Source organism: Chironomus tepperi, unplaced genomic scaffold (assembly GCF_022539635.2).
Source record: "Chironomus tepperi strain 1889 unplaced genomic scaffold, CSIRO-AGI_Ctep_v1 contig_424, whole genome shotgun sequence".
Classification (NCBI taxonomy): Eukaryota; Metazoa; Arthropoda; class Insecta; order Diptera; family Chironomidae; genus Chironomus; species Chironomus tepperi.
In genome coordinates, this window is record NW_027226546.1 from 239,442 (window position 1) to 254,405 (window position 14,964).

Below are 14,964 nucleotides of genomic sequence, written 5' to 3' on the forward strand. Positions count from 1 at the left end.
CCTACCCGCTGGAGCTTGATTCCTCAAACATTGGCCAAGCGAAGCTTGGCCTACCCGCTGGAGCTTGATCCCTCAAACATTTGCCAAGCGAAGCTTGGCCTACCCGCTGGAGCTTGATTCCTCAAACATTTGCCAAGCGAAGCTTGGCCTACCCGCTGGAGCCTGATCCCTCAAACATTTGCCAAGCGAAGCTTGGCCTACCCGCTGGAGCTTGATTCCTCAAACATTTGCCAAGCGAAGCTTGGCCTACCCGCTGGAGCTTGATTCCTCAAACATTTGCCAAGCGAAGCTTGGCCTATCCGCGAGACTTTTTATGGAACGGTGTGAATATATCCGCATTGGGTTTCTACCCAATACACTAGTTTGTTGTTGCTGTTGCTGCTGCTTCAGTTTTCATTTGCAATAATTCAATGTCATCGTCTTCGTCATCATGTTCATTTGTGCATCAGCTATGATTATCATCCTTATGCAATTTCTCGTTTCGCACCATTAATAATGAAGGAAATGCACACAACAACCTTCACAATTTTTTTTTTTTTTGTTTCAGGCTCACTGAATTTGATAAATAAATGGAAATGGAAATATCAGTTACATAAATTTGACTGACTACTCATCCAGATGGAAAATTACTTCTATGGAATATACTATTGCATGATGATGTCAGATTGGTGAGTTTTGTAAATGTGAAGACATGAAATGTCTTGGGAACATGATGTTGAAAGGAACAGCTTTGGTTAATGATGTTCTCGTGATTCTTCTTTGTATAAATGTCAAGTGTGGACAAATGATGTGCTTGTCGTGTACCTGAGATTTCAATTATGTTGGGACAACTGGGAATCATTTGATTTGAGTGATTTGTAAGGGAGCATGCAACTCAAGAATTATTCAGAGTTGGTCTTAATTACTTACTTACCACTAACAGGCAAAGAGACTTTAATATTACAGAAAGTCCACTAAGGTCCACTAAGTCCACATTTAAAAGCGGTCTCTTTGCCTGCTATGATACTTCGCTGGCAGGACAGATCAATTGTGATCTATGGCAATCCTCAAATACCGCCTGAAACTGGCTCTATCCCAGGTTTCCGCTTACCAAATGCAATACTGTCTCTGTATCCGTCTGGTCCTTATTTACTTTAAGCTCTATTCTATGGACATATCGCTCCATTCTAGAGTAAGTATCGGTAATCATGGATCAGTAATGGATCTGATGTTCCGGTCTACCATGTTACAGTAAGCCTTTTAATTTCTGAATTTCTAAGAGCTTTTGGGAGAAATTTTGTCCGTTAAAAGCTCAAAATTTCAAATCTTTGTTTACATTCTGAATTTTTGTTTCTTTTTCAAAATTTAGACTTTCTAGACAGAATTGCTTGTCATATTGTCGATCTTCTGTAAATATGTAGGCTAAAGTTACAAATTCAAAGTGTTTTGAGCTTGTAAAATGTCCAGAAAGTACTTCAATTTGAAATTTTCTAACGTTTTGTAACTTTAATACTAAAGATAAGGAATTTTAGATTCCTAAATCAAGAAATGGTCCTTAAAAATTGAAAGCAGTTACAAAACGAGAGTTGTAAGCTTACTTTTAGTCCAAAGAATTGAACTTTGCTTTGGAACTTCCAAAAAACCATTCATTTTTATACAAAATGTACAAATTTATAGTAATCCTAAGATGTTGAATAGTTGCTACAGTTTTGGTCCACAAAGCATAACCTTACAAACACAAAGACAGTTAGTCAGTGATGAGCAACATATGTGCTCCAACACACTACCCCAAATGAGTCTCTTCTTCTGTTTTCAATACAAAAAACAGAAACAAAAAAGCAGACTTTAATCCATTAATTTTATATTTGCCAAACCATGACCTCCTCTACTTGTTCATATCTTATATTATTTTTTCAATAAATAACTGACTGAAAGCTTAAAATTCCATTAAAATTCAATGTGTATACCTCACTAAAAAAAACGTATTTGAGAATGTTTAATCAATTTGTAGTAAGAAGACAGCAGGGGAAAGAAATATTGAAAAAGTACATGAAACGAAGATGTTCGATGTGCTTTATTTTCATCCTTGGTCTAAATGTCAATCGTGCCCATTTTATGCATGAAAGCTTTATTCGATTTTTCGTCTATGTCAGTTCCTTTCTTTTATTCAATGAATAAAATTTTGGGTTTTTTCAATTTTTCATCATCGTCTATATCTGCTTCTTACTCATTCATTTCATACATATTTCATCCTTCAAATAAAAAGGCGAATATTTTAGATATAAAAGTATTGAATGTGCTATAATAATAGAAGAGAAATCATCGTGAATGAGATATGTGCTTGTGCTACTATTGATAAGATATTTGCATATGTATGAAAAACCTTTAACCTCCCCTCTCTTTTTTATTCTGATAATTCAATTTCAATAAATAAATGTTAAAAGCTCAAACCACGAATTCGATTTTTTATTCAACATTTTATGGCTTCATGCAAGGGGAATTGAGCTTGATGAAAATATATATTTTGGACTAAGGTAGCCTTTGGAAATGATGAATTAGTTTTTTATCTTTAAAAATAATATTTTAAACATTTTACACATCAAATACACAACTTACATCATTTAGATTGTTTTACGTGTATTTTAAATACATTACATATCAATTCATACATATTTTACACCGTTCTACACATTAATACTTGTCATTTTACATTATGATGTAAAATTTTTATATAAGGTTTACACTTTTTACATATTGTTCAAATTTTTTCATTTGATTCAATTTTAAAAATTTATTTAAATTTTTTTCGCATCATTATAGATAATTGCATGTCCTTTTGCATCTTGATTTGTAATTTTTTGATGTTATTTCTAATTTTTACATTTTTTCTATTTTTTACACTTTTCACTAGTTTTTACACATCATGTCCATTTCAATAATGTTATTTACACATCAAATGCATATTTTGCGTATGATTCATATTATTTTGCATATCATTTATATACTTTACATGTCAATTTCACATTATTTTCACACTTTTACACATCATTCCACACAAGAACTTGCTAGTTTACATCATGATGTGTAATTTTTACATAATATTTATATTTTACATATCATTCAATTTTTTACAAATTTTTTACATTTTGTTTATAAATTACAATATTTTTACACTTTACTTTGATTTTTACACATCATTTACATTTCATAAACGCATTTTACATAGCATAAACGCATTTTGCACATCAAATCCCTTTTCAAAGACCACAAATCCAATTTTTCCTATTTAAATCGAGCAGCTTTCCCCTTAATTTAATTTGTATCATACATTTAAGCATATATGCATGAACGAAACCTAGATATAATATTATTATTATTATTCATAGCTGCTCTACCAACAAATTTTCAATTCTACTTCGTTTTTTATCATCAAATGAGTACAAAAAAAAAATAGAAAATATTCCATTAATTTATTCATAAGAAATAATTCCTGCAGAATCATAAATCCCTATTGGAACATATTCCATTTAATTTAACAAAATGCAATTTATGTAGGGTAAAAAATGTAATTTTTGGTCATTTTTCATTTTTGGACATTTTAAATGCATATTTCTCTTCGCTGTTTTGTCTAAAATTATTTGAAAGTGGTTTAAAATATCATATATTGTGAATATTTTCACCATAAAAAAATTCAGAATTTTTGGACTTGTCATATCCGAGATATACCAACTTTAAAGTCAAATGTAATTTTTGGTCAAAAAAATGTAATTTTTGGTCAAAAAAAATGTAATTTTTGGTCACTTTTTTTTCGCAGGATGCATTGAAAATTTTGTATGGAAGGAATTTTTGGAAAAGTTTAATTAATGATTTAATGCCTTTCCTCTGCAGCTACATCCATAAAATTTGAATCACACTTTATTTAGACCTAAATCTTTAAATTTGCATCAAAAAAGTTAAGATTAAGGGGAAAAAAAATTCACAAATTTTCATAGCTTACTTTTGTAAAAAGTGACCAAAAATTACATTTTTTTTTCCTTCCATACAAATTTTCAATGCATCCTGCGAAAAAAAAGTGACCAAAAATTACATTTTTTTTGACCAAAAATTACATTTGAAAATGGGTCATTTTGTATGATGAATTGTGAAGAAGTGCTTCATTCATTTGAAAAAATTAATATGAGGAATGATTAGGAGATATAAAAGGCAACTTTTTGGGTACTTATTGGTTTATGAAAAACAAGTCCTTTAACGCAAGCGGCTGTAACAAAAAATGGCCAAATTTTGGTCATTTTTCCAATTTTTTCTTTTGGAAATTTTAAACTACAGGAAGACCAATAGTCAAAAGTTTTAATGCAGAAGTTCTTATTTTTTGATCTTGTACAACTCTTCTATACAAACCATGGCATGAAAACGCTTCTAAATGCCTTTTTCAAAAATGACCAAAAAAAAAGTGACCAAAAATTACATTTTTTACCCTACCGATATAATATTTAATAGTAAAGATATAAAAAATCCACAAATCTAAATTGGAATGAAGAATTTTACTATTCATATCATTAGATTAATTACGTCTGGTATGAAATTACAAGATATAATGAATAATTTTTGAAATTCAAATTCCATTTCTTTGTTCATAATCAGCAAAAAACTATATGCAACTTTATGATTAATTTTACTAATTATGAAAATTGAAAATGTTTATCATTTGAAAAGTAAACGAGACTAATCGTAAATATTTCAATTGCTGAGTGCTGCACATGAATTCAATTTGAAATTGTATTGATGGAAATATGTGCATAAGACTGTGGTGGACAAGCTATGTGCTGTGGATCACTAGTCAGTCGAGGCTTGCAGTCAAGGTGTGCCCACCACTGATGTATATAAACCAGAGATTGACAATTTGTGTACCGAGGCAACAAACTTGGATCATGACTTTAAAAAGCTCCTCTCAACTATTAACGGTTTTACAAAATTTGAATTTGGAATTCCTGAATACAAAATTTTGAAAAATCACAATTTTAAACACTTTCTGGACATTTTACAAGCTAAATACGTATTGGATGCATAACTTAGAGCAATAATCTAGCAAAAGATCAATAACATGACAAGCAGTCGTGTCCATGAAAGCTAAAATTTGAAAAACTCCAAAAAAATTTAAATTGTAAACAAAGATTTGAGCTTTTTGAAAGCTTTATTGAATTTTGAGCTTTTTTGAAAATTTGAGTTTTTTTGAATTTTGTGTTTTTTTAAAAATTTGTAAGCTTTGTTGAATTTTAAACTTTTTGAAAGCTTTTTTGAATTTTGACAGCTTTTTTGAAAGTTTTTTCCTAACTTTCTTTCCAAATTCATCAATATTCCAACTACTCAAAAATCAATTAATTTATTAATTTTTCACAAAATGTCAATCTTTTTAAATAATTAGCTAGCATATTCTATTCCACAAAGCGAAAAAGTGGAACAAAACAGAAATTTTTGTGATTAATGATTTTTTCTTTTTTCCATCCTTCTTCTTGCAATACGAAGAAAACATAATGAAAAGCTTGTGCGCATCAATTAATTCCTTAAAGTTTTCAATGCTTTCAATTAACAGCTTTTTGTGTCGATGCTTTATTCATTAAAAAATAATAAGACCTTCATAGCAGTGGTGGTGATAGAGTTTTGTGGGATGAATGTTTAGATGCTCAGAAATTGTAGGAAAAATAGTGAAGGAAAATTCAGTTCAAAAGTTGTTGAAACTGTTCAATTTTCTGATGGACATCTGGTCAGTGCTCCAGGATACGTTTTACGGATTTCGGGCTTTTTAAAAAGATTTTGGAAACGAAATTAAGATATAAGATTTTGGTTCATCAGATCGATTAAAATTTGACCAATATTCGACCCGTTTTCGGCCAGTTCGACTCGTTTTCAACCAGTTCTACCAGCCTTCGGCAAGTTCGACCCGTTTTCAACCAGATCTACCAGTCTTTGGCCAGTTCTACCAGTTTTCGGCCAGTTCCACCAGTTTTCGGCCAGTTCCACCAGTTTTCGGCCAGTTCCACCAGTTTTCGGCTAGTTCCACCAGTTTTCGGCCAGTTCCACCAGTTTTCGGCCAGTTCCACCAGTTTTCGACCAGTTATACCAATTTTCGGCCAGTTCCATCATTTTTTGGCCAGTTTTACCAGTTTTCGGCCAGTTCCACAAGTTTTTGGCCAGTTTCACCAACATCTCTATCACCATAAACCTCTTCAATGTCATTAAATGCTTGCATAATCGCACAAACAAAAAATCCTTTTTCCTTATCAAGACGAAGAAATTGAGTACAGCAATTGCCATAGCACTCGCATGCCTCAACTTCAACTTTAGAGGAAGAAAAAAAAATAAACAAAAAAAAATTATCGTCAGTAAAAATTTCCCTGAGGTAGTAAATAATACAAAAGAAAAAAAAGGAAAAAAACTTTCCCTTCCGATTCTCATGACATTTTATATGCTATCGCTTTAACGTCTATTTCCTCTATTTTATTTCAATACTTCAATCAAACTTAATTCTGTGGGGAGCGCAACATTTCGCATTAAGCATATAGTTTCCAAAACAGATTTCCCAATAATTTAAGTACATAAAGCTTTCAAACTTTTCTTTCTTGTGCATGTCGAGGAACAAGCAACTTTAAGGCTCAATTATATTAAAGTACTTCAATTTCAATTCGTCTACAAGTGAAACGATAATCAGCTCCAACTGCTCATGCGTCGTGAGAGTCAAATGGCAGGGTCATGCACACTTTTAGCACAAACTCTTCTGTACACAGTTCTGTTGATAATGAATGTCGACAAGACAGTCAGTCTTTCACGAAATCTGATATCGTTGGCACGCAAGAGTCGGTTTAGTCCGTGGACAATGGAACTATTATAATACATATATATATATTGTGTCTATACTGTACAATCAGTTATCACATCACATTCCCATCGAACAGGAAATCGAAAAAAAAAGTAGGAAGGACATAAAGGCATAAAAACAATTTTTAATTAAGTCTCAATGGAAAAAATGTAAAGTTTCAGACACAAAAAAAGGAAGTAAAAAAAAAGTTTTTTTTTTTGGAATCAACAAAAAAAAAGTTTTTGATGATGTGCAGCACAAAAGAATCAGTGATAATAAAACAATAAATGACATTGACATGTGGTATAATATTGACATTATCGGATTAACTTCTCGCACACATGATTCATGAATGATAGATATAAATCAAAGGGAGTGATTCTCACTGATATGGACAGCTAATTTCCAAGTGACTGACTTAAATAGATCAAAAGCAGACATAACAAATTTGTGTAAATGAGTGAAAAAAAAAGTTACAGAAAAAAATATAAAGGGTTTGTTTATAAGTGATGTCTGTTGGAAAATTGGATTTTTATGGTCGATGGTTCCTTTGAGCAGTACGATGAAGTCGTTAGGGTGCCCCTCTATTGCTGTGTTGATGGCAATAATTGAGGGTGCCCTGACGGCTATTTAACGGTTGATTTCGGGGTCTTTTTCTGGAAAAAAATTTGAATTTTTCACTTGATGCTGTTTGGGTCCACTACCCATAGAGGTATTAACTGGAACTTTTTTTTGATGAGAAGGAGAGGACGGAACAATTTCAATGGAGATTGAGAGTTTAAGTGGAATTTATAAAATTAGAGATATTTCTAAGCAATCGGGAATTTATTTTCGCTTTCTACTCTCCCCTCGTCCACCTAATTCCTATACTCTTGTACCTGACTAAAACTACTGTAAACCAGAGTTGCTCTGCTGTAAATATCATTTATTTAGTAGCATTGGAAAATTTTTTGGAGTCTGTGGCAAAGTTTTTGGCGCTCAAATATGTGTTTTTGTGTCTTTTTCCAAAAGCAGTCTAGGACTGTCGCCCTAGTTGAGATCGCTTAACAATATCCTCTTTGGTTCAAAAATCCTCAAAAATTAATGTTTTTTTCAACATAGTCGCTGGACTTCGTTCCCAAACGTGAAGTTGTCCTGATATACATAATGCGTAAAGGACCAACCCTAATGAGCTAGAGCCACTGGGATTAAAGAGTATATTGTAACATTTAATGGCACCAAAACAACATTTTTCGACCCTTTTTGGATAGTGAAAAAATAAATTTACCCCAGAACCTATTGCAAGGAGAGGTTGGGAGTATGTGTCAAGGGTACATACTTAACCTTGCTGTCCTCTGTTCCAAGGGCGTAGTCAGATAACTTTACTATTTTTGAATTTTTTTTTTACAAATTAAACGGTTTTTTAATTTTGGAGAAGGCCCGTGTCCCAACGGCCTCCAAAGCTACGTCCCTGCCACCACTGACCGCTTATGATTCTCCTTTATAGGACATCTGAAATTATCGACGAATTAGCTTAACAAAATTACAAACCCCGCTTAGCTTAGTTTCCTCTTCTAAAAACTGGACATGAACATCATTCCTAAATGACCCCACTCCAAAAAAAAGAGCAAAATGAGGAAGTTTACAGAATAGCAAAAATAAGCATTAATTACAATGATAGCTAATTAAGAAGTAATTTCCATGAAGAAGTGGATGAGGCAATTATTCCCACTTGTGCTTTTTTTGTTTTATAAGTATCCATAGGGGATGTGTGGATGTTATACAATTATGTATATGAACGATGTTTTGCAGTTAATGATCATTAAAATAAATCACGAAAAAAAATGTTGGATATATTGAAAGGCTGGAGGAAACGGATTAATCATCACAAGTGCAGAAAGAGCTTTTTTTTTGGTCTGTGAATATTTTGGTCTGTGAAGGAACTAGAAGAAATAAGGAATAAAAATCTAATCAAGCATCCACAACATATTATACCCCTTTTGGGTTATTTTGCCTATGCTTAGGCTTTACATCGTCCATTTCTGTGTCTGCTTCTTATTGGATGCATCTTGGATGTGGCAGCATGGAGTCCTTCCAGTTTTGTGTCACGGCACAGTTGCGTGCCCCGTTTGTCCTGCCAAACTTACTTGTCCCGTGAATCTCATGTGAATCTACCAGAAATTCCGATTTCGACCAGCAAGTTCCATGCCACAAAAATTTCATTTCCTTCTTAAAGCTGTCGTAAATCAACAGAAAGGTTTAGAAGACTATAAAGCAGCACGAAGAGTATTTACATGAAGCTAGACGATGATGGAAGAGTTTATAAGCTCATTCTTTATTTTAGAGTAGTTTTTTATGGAAAAAAGACATTGTAATCCATATGTGGGATATCCATTTTCATGGTTTTTGGACAGTTAATCTTGCCTTTCAAAACAGAAGTTTTATGTCTGATACATTAAAGTTTTATATTCAATGTTGGTGATTTTAAAGTTTTTAGTGATCTGGATTGATTGAAAATGTGGTTTAAGGACAGAATTGTGATGATTTGGTGGAATTTCCACATTTAATGTCTAACAGACAGTGAGCATACTCTCTAAAATGAGTTAGATTATGAGAATATTCAAGCAATTTAATTGATCATGTCCAATTTTGTGAGCATACTCATAAGCATGTTCCTTGTCTGTTCGAGAATTAGGTTGCCAGACTTTGTCCATTTGAGCTTTCCGAATTATTAAGTCTGGACTCGTAACGGTACTTTGATGTCAAAAGAAATCTAAAAATGTTGACATTTCTTAGAAAATTCAAAATTTATGTATTTTCTTAACATTTTAGAAGCTCATAACATGTTGAATACACTACTTTAAGCAATAATCTTAATATCATAAACAGATTCTAATCAAAGCAATTGCTGTTAATTAACATGATAAGCAATTATGTCTCAAAAAGTCTAAATTTTGAGCCCTAAAAGCAATCAAAAAATCAAAATCGTAAACAAAGAAGCTTTAAAAGTGTTTAAATAGTCTATATTTTCGTTTTGAAATGTCAAAAACATCAAAATCCAAAAAAAGTTTTAACGGGCATAAAAATGGAAATATTTTTTTAAATTTTTAAGCTACAAGTAACTATAAATATCAGACTTTCTGACTTTAAAATCAATCGGTTAAAATGAAAGCTTTTTGACTTTAAAATCGATTTAATTGAAAGCTGTATTCATCCCTTTAAATACCATCTCTGATCATCATATTGACATACTGTCCAAAATTCAATAAATTGACCCTTTCGCTCTTCTTCGCATTAGTCAAGATTCTCACTGTGTTTTTAGGATTGTACACAAAAAAAAAGAATTTATTGTTGGTGAACGAAAATTGGATTGAATTGGAACAGAAGTAACCTTTTCACATATAATCCTATGGAAATAATATATTTGATTGTGATTAAAAGATGTTTGTAGGTTGGAAGTTAAGTTGACATATTATTTTAAGCATGGCAATGCATGGGAGGAAATCAGTGGAATTGAAAATGTCTGGCAATCTGCTTAAAAGTCATTAAAATATTGCCTGGAAGTGTAAATCCACAACTTTTGTTATTCCATGAATTAAATGTCACAAAAATCATGAAATTTCGCTATTTTTGTGATGTTAAAATGTCAAAGGGCGTCAAAGTATGTTATATAATATGTGGCAGGGGTGTGCAACTTTGTATATTTCGTAGTACACTTTGGAAGTTCACGTCGACTGAAACCGCACACAGTTTACGGTTCATAACATTTTCAAGCATTATTGGCGACACACTAATGTGCCGCGGCAAACTAGGGTGCCGCGATACACAGGTTGCCCATTCCTGATTTATGTCCATCCGTCAGTTCCAATAGCTTCACAACTCCCCTTAAGAAAATAAAATAATCACAAAATTTTTAATTTAGTTAGGAAAAATTTTCATCCAAATTAATGGACTTCCCAGAAGTGCCTAAAAATGCCTCCAGACAAACACTTGACGTGAACAATCTTCTAGAATTTAATAGAAAAAAGCGCCAAAAACAGCCCCACAAAAAAACCAAAAAACAAATTATACTTTATCATGATGGATCAAGAAAAGGAACTTTAAAGGCGAGAAGTAGGAAGATAAAAGGAACAAAGGAGCAAAGTTTTTTAATTAATTAATCTCTCACTTCGTCTAAACTTGAGAATCTATTGTCTTGTGCTTTTGGTCTTTACGCTTGGCCTCTGTGTTAAAATCTATGTACAATTCAATAGAAACTTTATGGTGTGAATTTTTTGAATGGGATATGGAACTACAATCTATATTGTGTCTAACTTAGTGGTTGTTAGCCTGTGGGCTGTCAAAAATATTGGGAATTGTCATGAACCGTATACTGTTGTAAGGTTTTGGTCGAAGTTTGCGGCAAAGTTGCAAAACAGGCACCTGTGGCGGGAAAACCGTACAAATTCTTAAGAAAAACCCTGCAAATTATCAAGAATTTGAACGGTTTTCGCCTATCACAGATGTCTGTTTTGCATAGCTGGGTTTGCCATCAAGGTGTGCCGCGAATAATAAAAGGTTGCTCAGTATTGGTCCATGATCCATGATTGTTTAACGAGTAAGAGGGAGCAAAATTCAAGTCGAATTTGAGCTCTGAAAAAAAGCAATTTTTCAAATTTCTTAAAACCGTTAAATTTAATTTGTCTGCTCAAAAACCAGAATTCAAAGTTGACTCGGATTTTGTATACAAAAATCGACTTTAGTACAAGTCAAAATCCAAGTCGACTTCGAGCTCAGCTCTAGAATTGCAAAAGAGGCACAAAATTACAAATTCCTGATAATTTATCTGGTTTTTGTTACAAAATCATACAATTTACCAAGAATTTGTACGGTTTTAGCCTGTCACAGCTGCCTGTATTGCAACTCTGCTCAGCTCATAAACTGCGCTCCTGCAGTCAAAAGTTACCAAAACTCTAAACTCATTGTTCCTTCATTGTTTTCCACAGAGAGTAAAGGAAGAAAGCAAAACATGATAAATTGATGTGGTTCCTATGAACATTCAGTCGGACTGAAACGAAGAAAAAATAAGAGTGTTATAATGAAATTAGGACTGATGAAAAACTGTGTCTGAACTAACCGAAATGCAATTTACAGTCTTGAAATGAGAATTAAGTGCAAAGTGAATTCAATTAAGACAAGACTACAGCGTGTGATGTATGTGAATGTGTACAAATAATAACTATTTGGATACATGCCAGTGTCACTTGTGTGACAATATTTAATAGCATAACAAGACATACGTTTAGAGCTCAATAACATCATCTGGAAGGGAGAGTTTGAGAATTTGTTCCATTTCCTTCTTTAAACATTCCCGTTGCATTTTGTACTCAAAAATACCATTAAACAAACAACTCTCGTTTTGTACATTTTCGAATGGCTGTTAATATTAATGGCTGTCTATTATGTTGCTAGCAAGCTTTCAATTGTTGCTTGCAGCACTCATTGCATCTCGCAGCGTCGACGAAGGCGAAATAAATGTCAATCTAATAAATACGATAAGGATAAGTCAAATGCAAAAAGTGATGATGATACGGATGGTGCTGAATGTGAATGGAAGGAACGAGATAAAGAGGTGAGATTATTATTGTGATTAGCACTATTTTACATAAATTGATTCGTCGATTAAAAGAGCTTGATGGAAAACAATTTTGTTGTGGTTGTAAAGCTATTGGATGGGTGGATATACAATGTTGCAAGATTGGTTGTAGCTTTATCGATAGTGGAAATACTGTCAAGCTAATGACAGTGAAATGTTGAAGCATTTTAAATGCTTTATTGCTCATTAGTCTTACTAACTTGCTACTTAATTACTTTAATTGACTTGTATATTAGGATGCATTTCATATTACTCGAATTGCTCAAATCGGTTAATTGACCAATAATGTGGCTATGAGCTGGTTTGACTCTGGTATGATGGACTAGGATATTAGCATGATAATCAGGATTTAAACCGAATTCTACACCATGACAGAGTCACTTTGGATCAATTAACCGACTTGTTAAGCTATCGACCAACTTAGGCTATCGTTTCGAACTATCAACTGACATAACATGATACTTTCAGGTCCATTCTATCAATATTTCATTCATTAAGTAATTTTATAAGTTTTGTTCCGATTACTTCTGCTAAACTTCAACATTCTGACTCGTTTCTTAGTCTAGCGTTGTCCAGAGCTCCAACTTAGTCTTGTTCTCGTAAATTAAGCATTTTAAGACTCGAAAACTTCTAAATAAGCTTAAATTTGTGAATGACGGCTAGGATTTGAACCGACGACTTTCGAGTTACCACGCCAAATATGAGCTAAGTGCCTGGTGAATTACTCCACAGAAGCTCTGAACTGCTTAATTGTGACTTCAACTGTGATCCATTGCCTTTTTTAGAATATTTCTGAAGCAATCGCTGTATTGGTTGAGTAAAATCTATATTAAAATGGTCAAACCCCATTTTAGAAATTAGCCTGAGTTAATCCAAATTGCATTGAAATTCCGAGAATTGCATTGTTCATTTTTTAAAAAAGTTAAAATCAATTTAATTTCTAAATTAAATCCTTAAACCCTTAATTAAGCTTAAAAATGCATTACAGAAGCTTTTAAAATCCAATTGTTAATTCCAATTCTTAAGCCAATACAAAATCAACAGAAATATAAAATTTCATGTGCTGTTCATCGAGAGCAATGTAGAGCAATTTTGGCAAGACTATACCAAAACAATAAAGGATGAAAAAATCTCTGAATGAACAGCTTGTGAAAAAAAAAATCTTTATTTTATTAAATGGAGAAGATTATTGTTAAAAGATTATGTATCATGTAGAATTAGAAGACAGAAAGTCCATTATGAATTCAAATATAATTACCCCACCATTTTTATCTAAATTAAGCCTAATATATATAAATTTTTTATAATTTAATAAAAATGATTAATGATTTTATCTTCTCAGCATTTCAATTCACACAAAAAAATTTTGCTTCCAATTAAATTCAAAATAATTTTTTATATTTATGCTCAATTTAATTTCAACAAAAAATTTTACTACCCACACACATATAATTGATCATACCGAATTTTTCCGGTTGGAATTTGCCCAAAAAGCAATTTTTGGTAGAGGAAATGAAATTCACATATGTTGTGATTATTGTGCATTAGAGCTTGTAAGCGTATTTTTGAATGCTTGTGCCAAAAATGAAGCTTGATGTTCACTTTGTTTGGCTGGAAGTTATGAAAACCCTTCATCAAGACATCGCAAAGAACTCTAGTTTGCTTCAGTAGATCAGTAATATACGATAAATTAAAAATTTTATTCAGAAAACAATCTAAAAGCATTGAATAACGCTGTAAAACATTAAACAACACTGTAAAGCATTGAAGAACACTGAAAACAGCCTAAAACACTGTTAAACAACTCATTTTTGTAAACAAAAACATTGTTTTTCAGTGTTTTACTGTATATTACAATGTTTTTCAATGTTTTACAATGTTTTTCAATGTTTTAAAGTGCTTTTTAATGTTTATTGAGTGTTTTCAAAACAAATTTTGAATTTTTCATAACCGTTAAGAGTATCACATCACAAAAATCCGTTTATAGATCGAGAATATAACTTAATAATCAATTGCTGATCTCTTTTACAAAAATGCGCTAAAGTAACTAAATAAGAACGAGTACTTTTGTAATTCTTTCCTACACACACTACCCGTACATATCTATACAATTTATAAAATTAGCACAATCAAATAATAAGACAAGATGCGAATGTAAAGAATGCTATAAAGAGAATCGTATGGGTCAAAATGAAATAATCCCCCATTTTTTGTGTCCATTTAAACATTCATATGGACAGATCTACAGCCACAGATGGAATAACACAAAGAAGACCTTTTTTTTCAAGGCATACGTTTTAACTTTCAATCCTGTCACTTTTGCGTATCGTTTCAATCACAATTTTTATGTTTTACATATTGTCTTACATATTTAGCTTCTTCGTATGAATGGAACGATGGGCCATTGGCTTTGCAATAAATGTAAATATTGTCATTGTTACTGTGTGTTAAGAACAATAGCATCATTTGTAGGTTATGTATTCATTCTTTCTAAATGCTTGGGGATTCTTATGTACGG

At 32.3% G+C, this 14,964-nt stretch overlaps 1 protein-coding gene across 2 annotated transcripts in view; it reads left to right on the forward strand.

The window, feature by feature from the left end:
- Positions 1 to 6,814: 6,814 nt before the first annotated feature.
- LOC139097533 (ras-GEF domain-containing family member 1B-like) overlaps positions 6,815 to 14,964 on the forward strand; it is a 33,780-nt gene continuing 25,630 nt past the window's right edge. For both annotated transcript variants that reach the window (XM_070649408.1, XM_070649409.1), the window contains exons 1-2: positions 6,815 to 7,326; positions 11,797 to 12,422. In XM_070649408.1, coding sequence (XP_070505509.1) covers positions 12,240 to 12,422 — 183 coding nt within the window. In that variant the 5' untranslated portion in view covers positions 6,815 to 7,326; positions 11,797 to 12,239. The remainder of the gene's footprint in view (positions 7,327 to 11,796; positions 12,423 to 14,964) is intronic.